Source organism: Chiloscyllium plagiosum, unplaced genomic scaffold, assembly GCF_037043375.1.
Source record: "Chiloscyllium plagiosum isolate Xiang-an unplaced genomic scaffold, Cpla_swu_hap1 HiC_scaffold_22, whole genome shotgun sequence".
Lineage (NCBI taxonomy): Eukaryota > Metazoa > Chordata > Chondrichthyes > Orectolobiformes > Hemiscylliidae > Chiloscyllium > Chiloscyllium plagiosum.
In genome coordinates, this window is record NW_028270160.1 from 29455974 (window position 1) to 29473845 (window position 17872).

At 37.6% G+C, this 17872-nt stretch overlaps 1 protein-coding gene across 15 annotated transcripts in view; it reads right to left on the reverse strand.

Moving 5' to 3' along the window:
- Positions 1–17872, reverse strand: part of ate1 (arginyltransferase 1) — a 230894-nt gene that overhangs the window by 94835 nt on the left and 118187 nt on the right. For 14 of the 15 annotated variants that reach the window (XM_087998915.1, XM_043712693.2, XM_087998918.1 and 11 more), the window contains one exon: positions 7158–7339. The exons of the other annotated variant lie outside the window; for it this stretch is intronic. In XM_087998915.1, coding sequence (XP_087855041.1) covers positions 7158–7339 — 182 coding nt within the window. The remainder of the gene's footprint in view (positions 1–7157; positions 7340–17872) is intronic. 15 annotated transcript variants of the gene reach the window in all.

Below are 17872 nucleotides of genomic sequence, written 5' to 3' on the forward strand. Positions count from 1 at the left end.
GAATTAAAATACAAATGGCTGGAAAAGCTCAGATCAGGCAGCATCTGTGGAGAGAAATCAGAGTTAACGTTTAGAGTCAAGTGACCCTTCCTCAGGACTATTTAAGTTTGAGACTTGTTGTACTCAAGCACATTCACCCTAACAAATAAATCATAACCATGACTAATAAAAACTCAAAATTACATCATGCAATGCATGAAATATTAATGCTGAGAAATAGTTTATTTTACTGGCAGATATCAAATTCTCAAAATAAAGAAGAAAAAGATGAACATAATAAGTGACAGTGAGTAAATATCTGCCTTCTAAACACAGAAATAAATTAGCTAGAAAATTAACTTGATTCCATAATGACAAGACTGTGATTGTCTCCAGGTTTGGAATTCTAAAGGTCAGGAATACAGAACGAATGGCACCAATAACAATTACTGAAACAGCTTCCAATCCAGTGAAATACTATTGCATATAAAGTATGGTAATAACATTGTTAATTTTCAACTGATACATAAAGTAAAATGTGTATCTGATCAAATTTCCTATCCAAGTAATATTTAAGGCTGGTGAGCTTATAAAGGATCAACTGTTTACTATTACAAAGATTAGACAGTGCTCAGCGAAACAAGGAATTCCTTTTAACCATTGGTTGATTGAGTTCAGGCTGCCTCCTTAAATTCTACATAAAACATGTGTTAACAACACAAACTTTCTTGAGTTTGGTATCTAATTTAAGTTTTAGTCCTGCAAGGCCATATGAAGAAACTATAAAAATTGAGCAAATTGACATTGCTTCCCAGTAGTGGTTTATTAATTCAAATCATTTAATGCAAGATAACCTTTTTTCTTCAGGAAAGGTTAAGCAGTGAAAAATTCCCAAGTGAGGAAAGTAGTTTGAATGCAGTTTCTGACAGTAACAATAGCACAATGTCCACCACAAATAAAATAAATAGTGAAAGCAAGGACGTATATCAAACCTTCAAATAATATCAAATTCCAAATTAATTTTTGCAAACTAAAACATATTGAAGGCTTTGAGAAAAACAGATAGCTTCTCGCAGCCTTATGTGCGAAAAGATAAATGCAACTAGAACATTTATAGGCTATTCCAAGAGGATTCTATGTTCTCCACAAAAAGCAATATTTAATCTTAACAAAATATCAAACTCAAATAGTATTTGTAGTTTCATAATCTGCATTTGTTTTGGCATGCAGAGATTATGCATTTTACTAAACTGGAACAAACAAAATACTTATTTCATTGTGTTATTTTCAAAATACAAATATTCATAAGTCATACAGCAAAGAAACAGGCCCTTCAGCTCATCATAGCTATGCTGACCAACAAACACCAAACTTCACTAATCTCACTTACCTGCATTTGATCCACAGCCAACTATGTCCCAGCATTTCAAGTCCTTGATCAGAGGCTCTGAAATGTTGCGAGACGACCTGCTTCCATCAACCTCTCAGGTAGCATGTTCCATATATCCATCATTCTATGGGTGAAAAATCTTTTTCTCTGATTTCCTCTGAGCCATTTACTCCTCACCTTAAACCTAAGCCCTCTGCTCTTAGATACATCAGCCATGGGAAAGAGTTTTGTAAACCTCAATCAGAACTCCCCTCCCCTGCTCTGTGACAAGAAAAACCAAGTCTATCCAGTCTCTCCTCACAACCGAGGCAATTCACCACTGCACCCTCTCCAGTGCAATCACGTCCTTCTGACAGTATGGTGGCCGGAACTGTACATAGTATTCCATCTGTGGCCTGACCAATGTTTTATAAAATTGTGGGCCTAACCAATGTTTTATAAAATTGTAACAAAACTTCCTTGCTTTTATATTCTAAGCCCTGGCTAATGAGGCAATCGAAGGCTAATAAATAGTGCAGATCGAAAGGCACTACATTTTTAACAATAGAATTCTTGGCAGTATTTTTCAGTTTGGACTTTTCTGCATTCTGGAAGCAATCAGTGAACAAAAGAAAATGTACAGAAACTTAGATATCTAAGTGGAAAAAGGAACGGAAGACTAACTGTTTCTCTACTATATAATAATCAATTGCAAAAATTATATCCAACAAGCATATGCAAAGGAATTGCAATATTTGGACAAACTTGCTAATTAAGGTGCAACATTTTTCTCAGGTTATATTATCTCTATTTAGGTTCTCTTCAAGCTCATTTTGTCCATAAGATCTATCCCTGATCTTGACATCATTCCCATTAGATTACGAGTTAACTGACTTCACTTCCTGGCTGCCATGCTACTTACATTAGAATATGGTTAGTTATTCTCCTTTCCTTTCAAATCTGTTGTCCTATTCCTTAAAAAAAATCATTGACCTCTTCTTGTGACCCCTTCTTCATCTTTGCATATATCCAACAGATCTTCAACATTAATTTCTATTCCAAACTCCTTGAATATTTTATCACCTCCCAAATCTGCACCCATCTTTCTGCCAGTTTCTTTTTCAAATCTTTTATATAAGATTCCGAAACACCTTCATCAAAATGGCAAACAGCATTCTATGTGACTGTGATTATGTTGCATTATAAACTCTTTCTCAATCTACATTCCTTGATAGGTTAAGTAAGTGGGCAAAAAGTTGGCAGATGGAGTATAACGTATGAAAAAGTGAAGTTGTTCATTGTGGAAGGGAGAACCAAACAACAGAATATTATTTTAATGGATAAAAACTGCAGAAAGCTGAAACTCAAAAGGACTATTGGTTAGGCTACTGTTGGAATATTGCGTGCAATTCTGGTCTCCTTCCTATCGGAAAGATGTTGTGAAACTTGAAAGGGTTCAGAAAAGATTTACAAGGATGGTGCCAGGGTTGGAGGATCTGAGCTACAGAGAGGCTGAACTGGCTGGGAGTGTCGGAGGCTGAGGGGTGACCTTATAGAGGTTTACAAAATTATGAAGGGCATGGATAGGATAAATAGACAAATCTTTTCCCTGGGGTTGGGGAGTCCAGAACTAGAGGGCATAGGTTTAGGGTGAGAGGGGAAAGATATAAAAGAGACCTATGGGGCAACGTTTTCACGCAGAGGGTGGTACGTGTATGGAATGAGCTGCCAGAGGATGTGGTGGAGGCTGGTACAATTGCAACATTTAAAAGGCATTTGGGTAGGTATATGAATAGGAAGGGTTTGGAGGGATATGGGCCGGTGCTGGCAGGTGGGACTAGATTGGATTGGGATATCTGGTCGGCATGGCTGGGTTGGACCGAAGGATCTGTTTCCATGCTGTACATCTCTATTTCTCTATGATTGGTGTACCTGTACATGCAATGCAAAAAGCCAGCACATGCACACAGGTGCAGCAGGTAATCAGGAAGGCTAATGGAATATTGGCCCTTATTTCCAGGAAGTTATAAGAGTAGGGAATTCTTACTGCAACTGAGCTGGTGAGACCAAGTCTGGAGTACTACGAGCAGTTTTGGTTCCCTTAAGGAAACATATCATTTCATTGGAAGCAGTTCAGAGAATGTTCACTAGGATCACCGGTCTAGAGGGATTGTCTTAAGAGCTAAAGCGAAACAGGTTGGGACTCTACTCACTGGAGTTGAGAAGATTGAGAGGTAATCTCATTGAAACATATAGGATTCTGAAAGGGCTTGACAGGGCAAATGCTGAGATGATGTTTTCTCTCAAGGGAGAGTTGAGGACCAGACAGCATAGTCTTGAAATAAAGAGGTCCTGATTCAAGACAGAGATTAAAAGGAATTTTTTCTCTCAGAGGGTGGAGTGTCTTTGCCAGTCCTTGCCATAGAGAGATGTGAGGCTGAGTCCTTATGTATAGTTAAAGCTGAGATAGACAGATCTTTGATCAGTAGGGGAATCAAGGGTTACAGGGAAAAGGCAGGAAAGTGATGTGAGAATATCAGATCAAGCATGACCCTATTGAATAGGGGACAGGCTCGAGGGGCCAAACAGCTTGTTATGGTCTTACATGCAATTTTTGACAAAGTTGATCACCTCACCCTTCTGTATTACCCATCTAAATAGGACTGCAGTTGACTGAGGCCAGTCATAGTCTGAGAATCGACTGCAAGTTTTTCTTCTCATTGCTATACCCTAAGACTTGATCCTCTGCTTTCTGTATTTTGCATCTATGTGCTGGCTCTTAATAAAATAAACTAAATACGTATCATCATGTTCCATTGTATGGTGATAATAGCTAGCTGAAACTCACTACAAACTTGTTTTGACCGTTCACTGTGTTTAGTTGGTAGCATTGAGTTAGAAAGTTGGGATTCAAGTCCTACCTCTGGATATTGCTCATCTTCAACTTAGTATAAACACTGCTGAAACTTCCACTTACATTTTTGTTTCCTCCAAACTTACTATTTAATGCTCCCTTGGCCAGTCTCCATAAACTAGAGTTCTTTTAATACTTTATTACTTGCATTCTAACTGCAACCAATGGATGATTATTAACTGACGTTGGTTCCTGGCCCAACAACACCTTTGATTTAAATTCTTCTTTCTTGTGTTCAAATCGCTCTAAAGTTTTGCTTCTCTCCATTTGAGTGAACTACTCAATCTTATAACAGATAGAAAAAGGGATGATATCAGGATTATGGATACATAAAGTCCAAGATGGTAAAATGTCAGTATATACAGGTATTTGATTAGAGTTGAAAAGCTAGAGTTCTCTTTTATAAGGAAAAGTGAAAAGACACCAGTGAAAATGGAGACGGCAGGCAAAAGTGAAACTGGTTAACCTAGGCATAATTGGATAATAGCTGTTAAATGAGGAGTGATTACAGACAATCTACAGTGAATGTGAAAGGACAGCGCAAATTAGAGGAATGTGACACATATGACTACAGATCTCCTGATAGGACAGCTACAGGCAGGAATAGCAGTGAATTTCTCTCAACTGTCTAGCTCTCATGCTATTTGAATGTCTTTCTTCGAGTTTCTAGTAATAGTGAAAGTAGTCTGCGTCGATCAGCAAATTCCTATATCATTCTAAACAGCTGGATTAAAATCATCTCTCAACCTCTGATTGTAAGGGACTAAACCTAAATTTTTCTAACCTGTGCTCATAATTTAAACTCATAGCTTTACTTCACCTGAACCTTAATCTCTATCTCAATATTTAATCTGCAAACTCGGATTTACATTTTTCTATCTCTATATCAGAGTCATTAATATGTGATGAAAAGTGGTCCCAGTACAGATCTCCAAGGAACACAACTTGGCACATTTCGCAAATCAGAAAACAAATCCTTTATTCCTGCAAGATATGGACAACATCCAATAGCCACATCCATGATGGAAGTGGTCACCATAAAAAAAAATTCTTCTAGATTGGTCAGACTTGACTTAGTCTTCACAAATTCACAAAGACTCTGTTTGGTCAGTTGATTCTCAACCAAGTGCAGAGACACTGTCTCTGATGATAGGTCTCAGTACATTTACACAAATGATATTAAATAGACTCATTATCTGTTTCATCCATTTTAAATAATAGTGTAGCATTTGCAATTTCCCTACTGAACAGTATACTTTCCAAACCTAGAAAACTTTGAAACATCATGAACTAGATTATCATATCAGCAAATGGGTGTGCACAATATTAGGGACACCATAATGTATTCTTGTTCATCTTAAATGTAAAACAATTGGTAAATTAACCAAAAAAACAAATTACCATCATTTTACCTCTAAACAAATACACTAATTTCTCCAGTCCAGAAATCTCAGACTCAGACATTTACAGCACAGGAGGCTATTCAGTCTGCCATATCAGCACCAGTCTTCAAAGATCTGTCTGCATTAATCCTAGTCCTGCAGTTCTTTGGCACATCACCTGTGGCTAGTGGATTTGAAAATTACTGCTAAGGGTCTTGATATATATTTTTCCCTTGACTCCCCCTATATCCCCACCTGGCATACATCTCTTCCTGGCCTGTAGTTTTATTCACTTTTAAGGCTGTTAACCCTGCTCATATCTTCTCTGTGTAAATTTCTTCTAATATTTCAAAAAATATTGTCTTTACCTGCAATGACTTTTTCCATTGTGAAGACGATGCAAGCATTCATTGAGGACTGTGCCCAAGTCATTCAGGTTCACACACAGTTTATTTCTATGATCCCTAATGGGCTCTAAGTCTACCCTGACTATCGTCTTACTCTATATATCTAAAATCCTTTTGGATTGTCTTTTATTTTACCCACCAATACTTTCTCATGTAATCTCTTTGTTTTCCTAATTTCAAACTTTAAGCTCCCTCTCCACTAAACTGTAGAGATTCTGCCACATTGAGCACTCTAAATCTGTAATAAGCTTCACTTTTTAAAATTCAAACCTTTATATCCCTTGACAACCATGGTTCGCCAGTCTTGGACCAAGACCTTTGCCTTAACGGGAATTTATTTCCCCTGTACTCTCGATTTTTCCTGCTTTAATACCTCCCACTGATCTGATCCTGTTTTATCTGCAAGTAGCTACCCCTGTTGTCTTAAGCCACATTATACCTTATCTTAGTAAAATAAGTCTTTCACCAGTTTAGAACTTTTATTCACGGCCCATTCTTAACTTTTTCCACAATCGAGTTACGATCACAATCTCCAAATTGTTCCCTTACTGATATACCTTCTGCCCGCCTGGACTCATTTCCAAATATTAAGTTCAGAACAGCCCCCTCTCTTGTTGGGCTATAAACCGGCCAAAAAAGCTTCACAATTGTAATTTAAGATATTTTTCCATCCTTACCTTGCACACTACAACTATTCCACTTGACATCAAGGTAGTGAAAAGTCACCTATCATCTGCAATCATCACGAGTCTGAACCCTTTTGTTTGAGCAGATCGAAGCATTTCTTTAACACCAGGGAATAATTTAGTGCAATACTTTAGCAGCAGAAACTTGAATGATAAAGTATTTGGATAAGCAAAACAATTTATTTTTACACCTTTATCATGTTTTAAATATTAGAAGTAAATATTTAAATTTACAATCTTCGATTTCATGCATCGCAGTTAGGCATTCTAATATCATGTATAACGAACAGGATTAGCTTGGTCTCGAGCATTCCGGACTGGAGATGTTAGGTATATCTGACCTGAGGAAGTCATACAAATTAATAAGATCAAGTGTACAAATGAAATGATATGAAAAAGCGAAATAAAAGCTCACTATACCTGAATGCAGAATACACACCCAACGACAAGAATGCATAATCAGGATCGTAATAAAGGTACACAGAGGAGATGCAATGAGGAAGAATGTCAATTACTCCGACTGCAATAATCTTTCCATCTAACCAGTATTGCTGGTGAAATGATCCATAACCTGAAGGAGGCCCATCGGTTGGATTCTCTGCCTAAAAAAGGAAGAATAAATCATACTATAAGGCATCCCAGCAATTTGACCAAGTCAATGATAGAGAAATTAAACAGACCAAAGTTGAAAGTCTGATATCTTTTAAATTATATTTTTGTAATATCTCTAAGCTTAAAATTAAATTTTATGCGATCATTAATTGCAATTACATTACCAAGTATGCACCACTGTTATGATACACTGGGGTAGAGAGCTGAAAATCAAGCCCTGCTATCCCAGAAGCATCACAAAACTTAAAGATTTTATCAAAGTACACAAAATACCCCAATTCACTTGACATTTTAAACCAAAGTTGACAGAAAACATAGACCAGGTTTTTGTACAAGAATCACTATTTATTACAAATAAACAAATTTTAGCTACAGATACACTATTATGAACAGTCAGCATATAACTCTACTCGTTAATGCTCTTATTCCTGTAATAAAACTCCCCTTTTACACACAAATACAAACTGACACAGGTAAGACAAAAAACACTTAAAGAACTGTGGATGTTGGAAATCACTAGGAAATCTCAGCAGGTGTGGCAACATTCGTGGAAAGAATTCAGAATTAACGTTTTGGGTCCAGTAAACCCTTTAGAACAGAAACAGCATTGGTGTTATGGGTGGAGGGATGAACTGGGAAGGGCAGTTCAACGGCCCCAGTTCACAGGGTTTGCTGAGCTGCTGCATTTGGCTGGTCAGGACTTGCTTTTGTTGATCATTCTCTCTTCTCCATGTATTTACCACTTCCTTTGAGGAGAGACAGGCACAGCCCAACTAGTTCACGAATTATATCCTATATCCTATTGTCCATACCAAAAAGCTGTTCAGCTACCTTGGTGCAAATCACAACTGTGGACAGACAGAAGGCCTTTGTCATTGATAACTGGTCAACACTCTCTAGACTAGCTGCTTGTTGTTCGCCAAATCTCCCTTTCACAGACGTGTGGTTTCAAATCATCTGCAGTAAACCTACCCCACGAGATGAACAAACAACAGTCTAAACTGCACTTACAATAGGTGTTGTTAACTTCCTTTCATAAAGTGCAGCATGAAAAGAAGCCCTTCCCATTTCAGTCCACAAAAGCGGAAAACTAAAAAAGATACGTTGTTTACACAACTACTTATTACATTTAAAATTGGCATCATTGAGAAACAAACACTTGGAATTTCAAAAAGAAGAAGCACATAAGAATTAAGAGCAGTAGTCAATTCAGCCCTTTGAACTTGCTCTGCCATTTAATATGATCATAGCTGATCTCATCTCAGTCTCAACTCAACTTTCCTGCCTGCTGTCCACAACATTTCAACCCCTTACTAATTAAATATGTGTCTATCTCCTCCTTAAATTTACTCAATATCCCAAAATTCACTGCATGTGAGGATAGTGAATTCCACAGATTCACAGCCCTTTGACAGAAGTAATTTCTGGAATACTGTGTGCAATTTTTTGGCCTCCATTTTGAAGGAAGAACACCTTTGCAATGGAAACACTGTAGTGAAGGATCACTTGATAAGAAAACTCTCTTACACATCACCAATGAGGAGAGGCTGCACAAACTGTATAAGCTAGAGTTTAGAAGAATGACAAGTGATCTCATTGAACCATCCAAAAGTCTATGGATTTACATGATTGATGGTGGTTGGAGAATCTAGAAAAAGGAGCACAGTTTCAAGATAATAAGTTGATCATTTAGGACTGAGATGAAGAGCAATTTCTTCACTCAAGTTGTGAATTCTTGGAATTCTCTACCCACAAGGACTGTGGAATGCAACATCATTGAATATAATTTAGGCTGAGGTGGACAGGTGTTCAGTCACTCAGGGAATTGAGGGGTATGGGGAATGGACAGGCAAGTTTAAGGAGTTGAAGTCCACGTTTATCATCATGCTGAATGGCACACTATTTCTTCTGTTCTTATTTTGTCTAGATATTTCTTGTTTCTGTACTTGCTCAATTACAATTCCCTGTGTGTTACATCTCCACGTCATTCAATTTCTTATGCCTTACAGCCTAATAAAACTCTTCCCTTTTATCTTCATTGTTTAAAATCTGCTATATCGCTAACTTTTCCCAATTCTGATGCAAGTTCATTGACCTGAAATACTAACTTATTTTCTCACCATAGATGCTACCTGATACACTGAGTAATTCAGGTATTTTCTGCATTTATTCCAGATTTTCCAAGCAGTATTTTACTTTTGTTCAAAACCATATACTGCCTATTTTTTCAGTTGTCTTGCTGAATCCTGATTAATCTTACAGGAACCTGTAGAAGGCTATAAAGCTGCACAAATTGATAACGTGCTTTTCATGTGCAAAATCCCAGACACAGGAAGTTATCCAAGGTTGACAAAGTTTCAGTCAGCAAAAATCATGTCTTTAATGCACAAATAACTCTTGCAATGGCTAGATTGTTACAGCATTTTCCAGTAGATATATTCCATTTATTTGACAGCTGTCTTCAACCATTTTGAACAGATATCAGCACTTTATCATTATGTTATGTCTGACTGCCAGGATTATAAATTAGAATGAATAGCATGCAGGGTAAATTATGGGATAGAAGAAAACAATGAAGGACAGAACTGTAATAAAATGAGAATACTGGAGACAAATAAACATGGTTAAAGAAACAGAGAACCTATTTATATTTTTGAATTTCACAATGGAGTGGCACATTAGCGATAAATAGAAAAACTAAAATATTGTGCTAAAATAGTTTATGACAACTCTATGTGAATGGTGCTTAGTATACATAACTTATGAATCAGGCAGTTCCGTGCACTTTCCTTGGATTAATATTTTTGAATCACATTTATTATTCGTTCAAGGTGCATTTTCAAAATAATGTATCCTGTTTTGAGGATTGAACTTTAATGCAGCAAACTGAATTTTTCAAGGATTCACTTCTTTTTGTCAGATACTTTCAAGCAACAGTTGAGAAGATTTATAGATGCAAGTTAAAATGTAAAGAGCTTATACTAAATTAGAGTAAATTACTAAAAATTTCCAACTGCAATGCTCGAATTCAACAATCACCAGTTAGTTACAAAGATGGTTTGGTGCCATCAGTCGAAACATTATCTTCAGAGGTCTAACAAGAAGGAAGTAGCACTCATATAATACCCACTTTTCACTTACAAAGAAAAACTGATGGAACTGCAAATTGATCATCCTGAATTTTGAATCAGATAGCAGAGCTTCAGAAATTTTGCAACAGCAAGACCCAAAGATTTTGTCTTCAGCTGTAATTTCTTCTATAAAACCAAAATTATAACATTTACTGAATACTGATTGATAAGTAAATCTTGCATAACAGTTCCTGCTCCAGAGAGACTTCTATGTTTCAGGAATCATAATTAGAGTCCATGATTTTGCTTCTCTGCCTCCACTGAGTGCTTCAATCACGTTTTCTGCCCAATTACTCTTAAAGCAATTATTACTCAACTTAAAATGTTTATTTATGCTACAGCTCTTTCTATTGCCAGAAGTCTTCAGCGTTGTTATTTATCAATGCTTTTGGAATGTTACAATGTCATGGGGTCTAGTGCCTATGACCATCTTAAGAAAATTAGAATACTGTTTCGAGTTACGTGGGTACTTGTGGTCTGTTTGGTAGTCTTCTGTGGACAATCTACTTTTTTCCAACTTGTTCCAAACTACCATTTTTTTCAACATCGTCTCTTTCTCAAATGCTGCAGGACTTTTTGAACATTAAACAAACAGGCTACAGTAACAAGGAATAGCTCAAAAATTGTCCTTAACTATACAGCATTCATTTTTAAGAGTCTCTTTTGCTCTGCAGTAGAAACAAGGAAACAAACCCTGGAATAGCTGGCGCATATGTTAGAATCTAAAGCAGAACCTGATTTACTCATTCACATATTCAGGAGTGGGCATGACCATTAGGAATTAGCTTATTCAGAAAGTTGTGTACTTCTGGATGTAGGTTTGCTCACTGAGCTGGAAGGTTCAGTTTCAGACATTCCGTCACCGTACTAGGTAACATCTTCAGTGAACCTCCGGACAAAGCACTGCTGTTTCCTGCTTTCTATTTATATGCTTGGGTTTCCTTGGGTCAGTGATGTAATTTCCTGCCATGTCATTTCCTGTCCTTTCTTTTCCAGGGGGTGGTAGATGGAGTCCAAGTCAATGTGTTTGTTGATAGAGTTCTGGTTGTAATGCCATGCTTCTAGGAATTCTCGTGCATGTCTCTATTTGGCTTGTCCTAGGATGGATGTGTTGTCCCAGTCGAAGTGGTGTCCTTCCTTATTTGTACGTAAGGTCACTAGTGAGAGAGGGTCATGTTGTTTTGTGGCTAGTTGATGTTCATGTATCCTAGTGGCTGGTTTTCTGCCTGTTTGTCCAATGTAGTGTTTGTTACAGTTCTTGCAAGGTATGAACAGGAAATGACACCACTGACCCAAGGAAACCCAAACATGTAAACAGAAAGCAGGAAACATCAGCAGTGCTTCAACCGGAGGCTCACTGAAGATGTTACCTTGTATGGTGGTGAAACATTTAAAAATGAACCTTCCAGCTCAGCGAGCAAACCTACATCCAGAACCTCAACCAGAGCTACAAACCTTCTCAGTGGTGTACTTCTTACAAGTTTTGAAAAACGCTATCCTACCTAACATGAAATGTGGCACAATAATCTTAGCAACTGTTTTCCATAGTAATTTTAATAACACTATTGAAAAATAATGAATACAGTAATCAGTTCAAACCCTACACAGTACATATGTAAGTACATTAACATATGTACTTAAACTCAAGGGGCATTTGTACCATAATTACAAACTGGCTACCTTTCCTGTTAAATGTAAGAAAAGTACAAAACAAACTGTTTTCTCCAATGTTACTTCTTTTAAATAGGAATAGGATTTCATCGAAATGCTCCTCAATTCACCCGCTAACTTATAAAATGTGTTTCAGGACCAACACATCAAAGTTCACAGATTACCAAACCCAAGGTACTTCAACCCTCTGAGATTGATCAAACTGAAGCTGTTACAGACAGAAGTATGGCATCTATCCATTGGACATTTATCAAAGCAGTGCAGAAAGCAAACTCATATTAAGGAGGCAAGTGACCTCTGAAATTGAAAATCAAGAAAAAGTGATGAAACTTCACAGAAATAATAACTTATGAAGCATGAAAAATACTAGTGTTTTTATTGACCATTGATCACAAAGAAAAAAAAAATCCAATTACCTCATTTGTGCTCCACTATTCTGTCATTCCCTGTCTTGGTTAGCTGAAACAATTACATCTCACACATTTGATCTACACGATTCTCCCCAGATTGCCCTACCAGGAAGTATGGTGAAGCAAGGTAAGAAAAGGTTGTATTTGAATGGGGACAAATTAAAAACTAGTCCTTTTAGGGAACACCAAATATAGCATAAATTCCCTTGTTATGTAAATGGAAATATTTTGGGTGCATATCAAAGGCAAATCTGTGGCAAAGCTGCAGACTTAGGTTACTATTTAACTTCTGAACATACAATGCAACATCATGCAAGACGCCGGCAGGACACTCTCAGAAAAGACTAAGTTCACACTTGTGTGCCACACAACACAAGCTCCATTCCCTGTAACTTTTTTTATGATCTTTTTAATATTAATTTAATATTGATAGAAAATGGACATTTCTAACTGTTTCACAGCAAAAATAATTATCCACTAATGATGATGATGATGGACTTCTGTAATTGCATACAAACATATGCATGTAATACTTACATCAACTTCCTGGCTACTGTCTCAAGTTAATTAGGAAGCACAGACAACTTGACATGCAACTTATCCCCAAGCTAAGCTCCCTCCTTCATATCCAAATCATTAACAATACTACTTTCTGTAGTTTCAAGCCACTGACTGACTCTCCCCCACAATTCTCATCCTCCAACCTCTGCCATAGGGAAACCAAAATGTTAGTCCCAAAAGAGATTCAATGTGCTTAATGTCATTTTTACAGCTCTCCACTCTTTGCAAATTAGGATTAATCTAGAACGGTGCTGTCCCTGTTCTCATTTAACACCCTTCGCCAAAATTTCTCCTAATCTTGCATTCAAATCTCTACAAACCTTGTTTAACTCTTTCCTTATTTTCATTTTAACAACATTCTTTCCTTCAACTGTGTCCCCATACTTTGATTTGATTTATTATTCTAATATGTACCAAGATATTGTGAAAAGTATTGTTTTGTGTGTTACCTAGACAAATCATACCTTATGTAAGTACATCAGGCTAATAGAACACAAAGCAGAATATTGTATTACAGCGACAGATAAGGTGCAGAGAAAGATCATTTTTGATATATGAGAGGTCTGTTGCTTCATTGTTGTATTAAAATACAGGAACTCCTAAAGAAACCTCTGAACAGCACTTTAAGTGCACTTACATGACTAGGATTGCAGCGTCTCAACACCAATTAAATGTGGAATGAATGCTGGTCTCACCAGCAACGCCTGCGAAGAAACAAAGTTAAAAACAGATAGACCAAACATCCTCATCCTTTGTTATAAATTTTCTACTGTTATATCACTGATAATTCTCTGGCCTATAAAACATCCAAGCTAATTCCAGTACCTGAGGAATGCTAAACAATTCTTGGCTGTTGTTGATTTTGCTATGATCTACTGCTTGCACCATCAACCTGGCCTGCCTTTTGTGTACTACTCTCTTCAGATACTGTAAGAACAAAAGTCATTGAATAAAAGATGAGACTGTCAGTGGACTTACAGAATATTATGCCTCAAATACTGTAGGTTACTTGATAGGCTCTTGATTTCATATTTTTAAGACTGTCCCCTTTAAAATGCTATCTTTTATAAATATTCTGGGAAATACACAATTACTTTATTTTTACCCATTTGCATTTACTTCCTTTCCTCAAAAGGTTGTCTTCATCCTAAGGCAGGGCTTCCAGATACTAAGCATGTTCTGATGCATGAATAATAACTATATGGAACAAAATAAGAGAGTCTTACCAAAGAATGTTGACTATGGCAACCATATCATCTTAGTCAGAGCTTAACAAACATCCATCCTTTTCGTATAAAGCTAATTATAGCCTCCTAATTGTTGCCCAGTTTGCAAACAACTCAAATTAATTTAAAAGTCATTCCTGGTCTATATGACTACTGGATAATGGTCTACATTCTACAGAAGACTCAGATCAGTACCTTGATAGAAAAATTCATTTTCATTATGGCAGTACTTTCAATCACACAATGATTGAATGCCATTAATGTTCTTGCTGTGCACCTACAAGTTATATCACTTTGAAATGATTATTTACAAATATACAGAGGGTTAAGTGTAAACTTGCTAAATTTCTCAATTAGATTTTGTTGTGGATACAAAACTATTGTGTAGTTGTTTTAAATAATATTAAAGCTGGTGACAAAGGGAATCAGAACGAGTGCAGTATTTCGTTAGCAAGATTAACAAGATTTATATGTCAAATGCATAAATTATCTAAGTTTAGAGACTTCATGTTTTGAAAATTTATCTTGGCTTTAAAGCACACTGATGCAATGGATTATCCTGCTACATAGTTTAAATTACAGTCCATCTGGCTTTTCCATTCAATTACCCAATGTTTGTAAAAAAGCATTAAAATGTTTGGCACATCAGGTGGACAAACCTGCCATTCTGGTACTCAGGTTAGTGAACCTTTGGTGCACTCCCTTATGGTAAACATGTCTTTTCTTAGGTAAGGAGACCAAAATTGCACACAGTACTCCACATACGGTCTCACCAGAGCACTGTTGGATGGGGTTGGAGGCGGGGGTGGTGTTGGTCGGGGCTGGGGGGCGATGTTGCATGGGTCTGGGGGAGGGTGGGGGGCGCGGTGTGCAAGGGGTTTGGCGAAGTCAGGGGCGGGACCTCGTTCGCTTGTGCTGCTGCTAGTCTCCGAAGCGAGGAGCAGACTTTAATAACTCCGAGCCCCAGAGGAAAGGCATTTACTCGATTAACCAAATAATTGATTATCCGAACGAAACAGTGCCCGTCCATCAGGTTTGGATAATCAAGGTTCCCCTGTATCCCAACCTAATCTCGTCCCATTTGCCCCATATCCTTCTAAACCCTTCCTATTCATAGACCCATCCAGATGCCTTTTAAATGCTGTAATTATATCAGCCTCCACCACTTCCTCTGGCAGCTCATTCCATACACATACCACCCTCCGCATGAAAATGTTGCCCCTTGGGTCTCTTTTATATCTTTCCCTTCTCACCCTAAAACTCTGACCTCTAGCTCTGGACTCCCACACCCCAGGGAAAAGACCTTATCTATTTATTCCAACCATGCCCCTCATGATTTTATAAATCACTGTAAGGTCACCCCTCAGCCTCCGACACTCCAGGGAAAACAGCTCCAGCCTATTCAGTGTCTTCCTCTAGCTCAAATCCTCCAAACCTGGGAACATCCTTGTAAATCTTTTCTGAACCCTTTCAAGTTTCACAACATCCTTCCAAATGGAAGGAGACCAGAATTGCACACAATATTCCAAAGGTGGCCTGACCAGTGTCCTGTACAGCTGCAACAAGACCTCCCAACACCTATATTCAATGCTCTGACCAATAAAGGAAAGCACACCAAACACTTTCTTCACTATCCTATCTACCTGCAACTCTCTACTTTCAAGGAAGTCCATATAGATCATGTCTACTGTTCTATCCTCATCAATCCTCTTTGTTACTTCTTCAAAAATCTCAATCAAGTTTGTGAAACATGATTTCCTACGCACAAAGCCATGTTGACTATCCTGAATCAGTCCTAGCCTTTCCAAATACATGTAAATCCTGCCCCTCAGGATTACCTACAACAACTTGCCCACTGCTGATGTCAGGCTCACCGGTCTATAGTTTCCTGACTTCTCCTTACTACCTTTCTTAAATAGTGGCACCACGTTAGCCACCCTCCAGTCTTCTGTTACCTGACGTGTGACTATCAAAGATACAAATACCTCAGCAAGGTGTTCAGCAATCACTTCCTTGCTTCCCACAGAGTTCTAGGGTACACCTGATTAGCTGTTGGGGATTTATCCACTTTTATGTTTTTCAAGACATCCAGCACCACCTCCTCTGTAACATGGACATTTTTCAAGACGTCACCATTTATTTCCCCACATTCTATATCTTCTATGTCCTTCTCCACAGTAAACACTGATGCAAAATACTCGTTTCGTATCTCCTTCATCTCCTGTGGCTCCACAGTAGTAGGCTGCCTTGCCGATATTTGAGGGGCCCTATTCTCTCCCTAGTTACCGTTTTGTCCTTAATGTATTTATAAAATTCCTTCAGATTTTCCTTAACCCTATTTGCCAAAGCTATGTCCCCTTTTTGTCCTCCTGATTTCCCTCTTCAGTATTCTAAAGTCGTTCAATCATATCACAGTTGATTTGTATGCATTTTGAATTCCACATTCAAAATACTGTGTGAATCATGTTTGCATTAAGTACTGAATTCAAACAGACCTCATTCATTGTAAATAACTTAATAGACGTTGCACAGAATAGACGTAAACTTTGTTGGGGTAGGAGGGGGAAGATGTCAACTGTATATACACTCAATTATTAGTTGATCTCATGTAAAAGCTGACCCCCTATTTTTGGTGAAAAAGTTTGGAATTTTCCATATATCTCGTGTACAGGTTGACCCTCATTCTTCCCAGATAACAGATCAACATTTATGAGTCAGTCTGTCGGTCGTCCCACTCCACTCCAGGTCTTCCAGTCCACCAGCTATTGCGTTTCGCTCTGAGGTTTCAGAATCACCATAATTCACTGTGATTTTATTTGTTTCTCGATCAATCGGGCGTCTGCTAATGATACAGTATGAATTTTGACATGTATGAAATATAGCCCCATAAAAGTAGTATCCATGTAATAGTCGACCCCACAAATTTAACCTTTAATAGTAGTCAAAAAAATTTGACTTACTCGAAATATATACAGTATTTAAATATCATGGCCTTAAAGTTTTTAAAATTCGCAGCACTTTAGATATGGATAAAGAGACAGGCTTAAGTTGTCAATGAGAGTTAAAAAGAAACTATGCTCTGCTGGGCAGCTTTGATTGACAGACCATCCAGTGGCAAGTTGAAAAAAAACTACCTGTTCTACCTTTCCAACAGGAATCTTTATGGACATTTATAAAGGCTATTCTTATGGTATTATGAATAATTTGCTTAGTTGCAAAAGCCACAAAGTATTATTTTAGTGATAAGTTCAGAGTTCAAAGTTTGATTGACAGTTTGAAGAAGCCATTGAAGGATTAGCTGTTTGGTGTGCCTTTTGAATAAAAATTTGTTGACTTTTTTTGCTACAACAAATTAACAGCCTATGGAAAATTAGAAAAATTCAGCTGTATCCAATTATTAAAGGGCCTTTCCTCCATCTCCACACTTACATTTTCTTTTATTATTTTCTGCTGCTGCGTGAGTCTTCGAAATCTATGAGTGACAGCGGCCTTCAGGACTGGAGATTGATGGGTGAGAGTGGAAC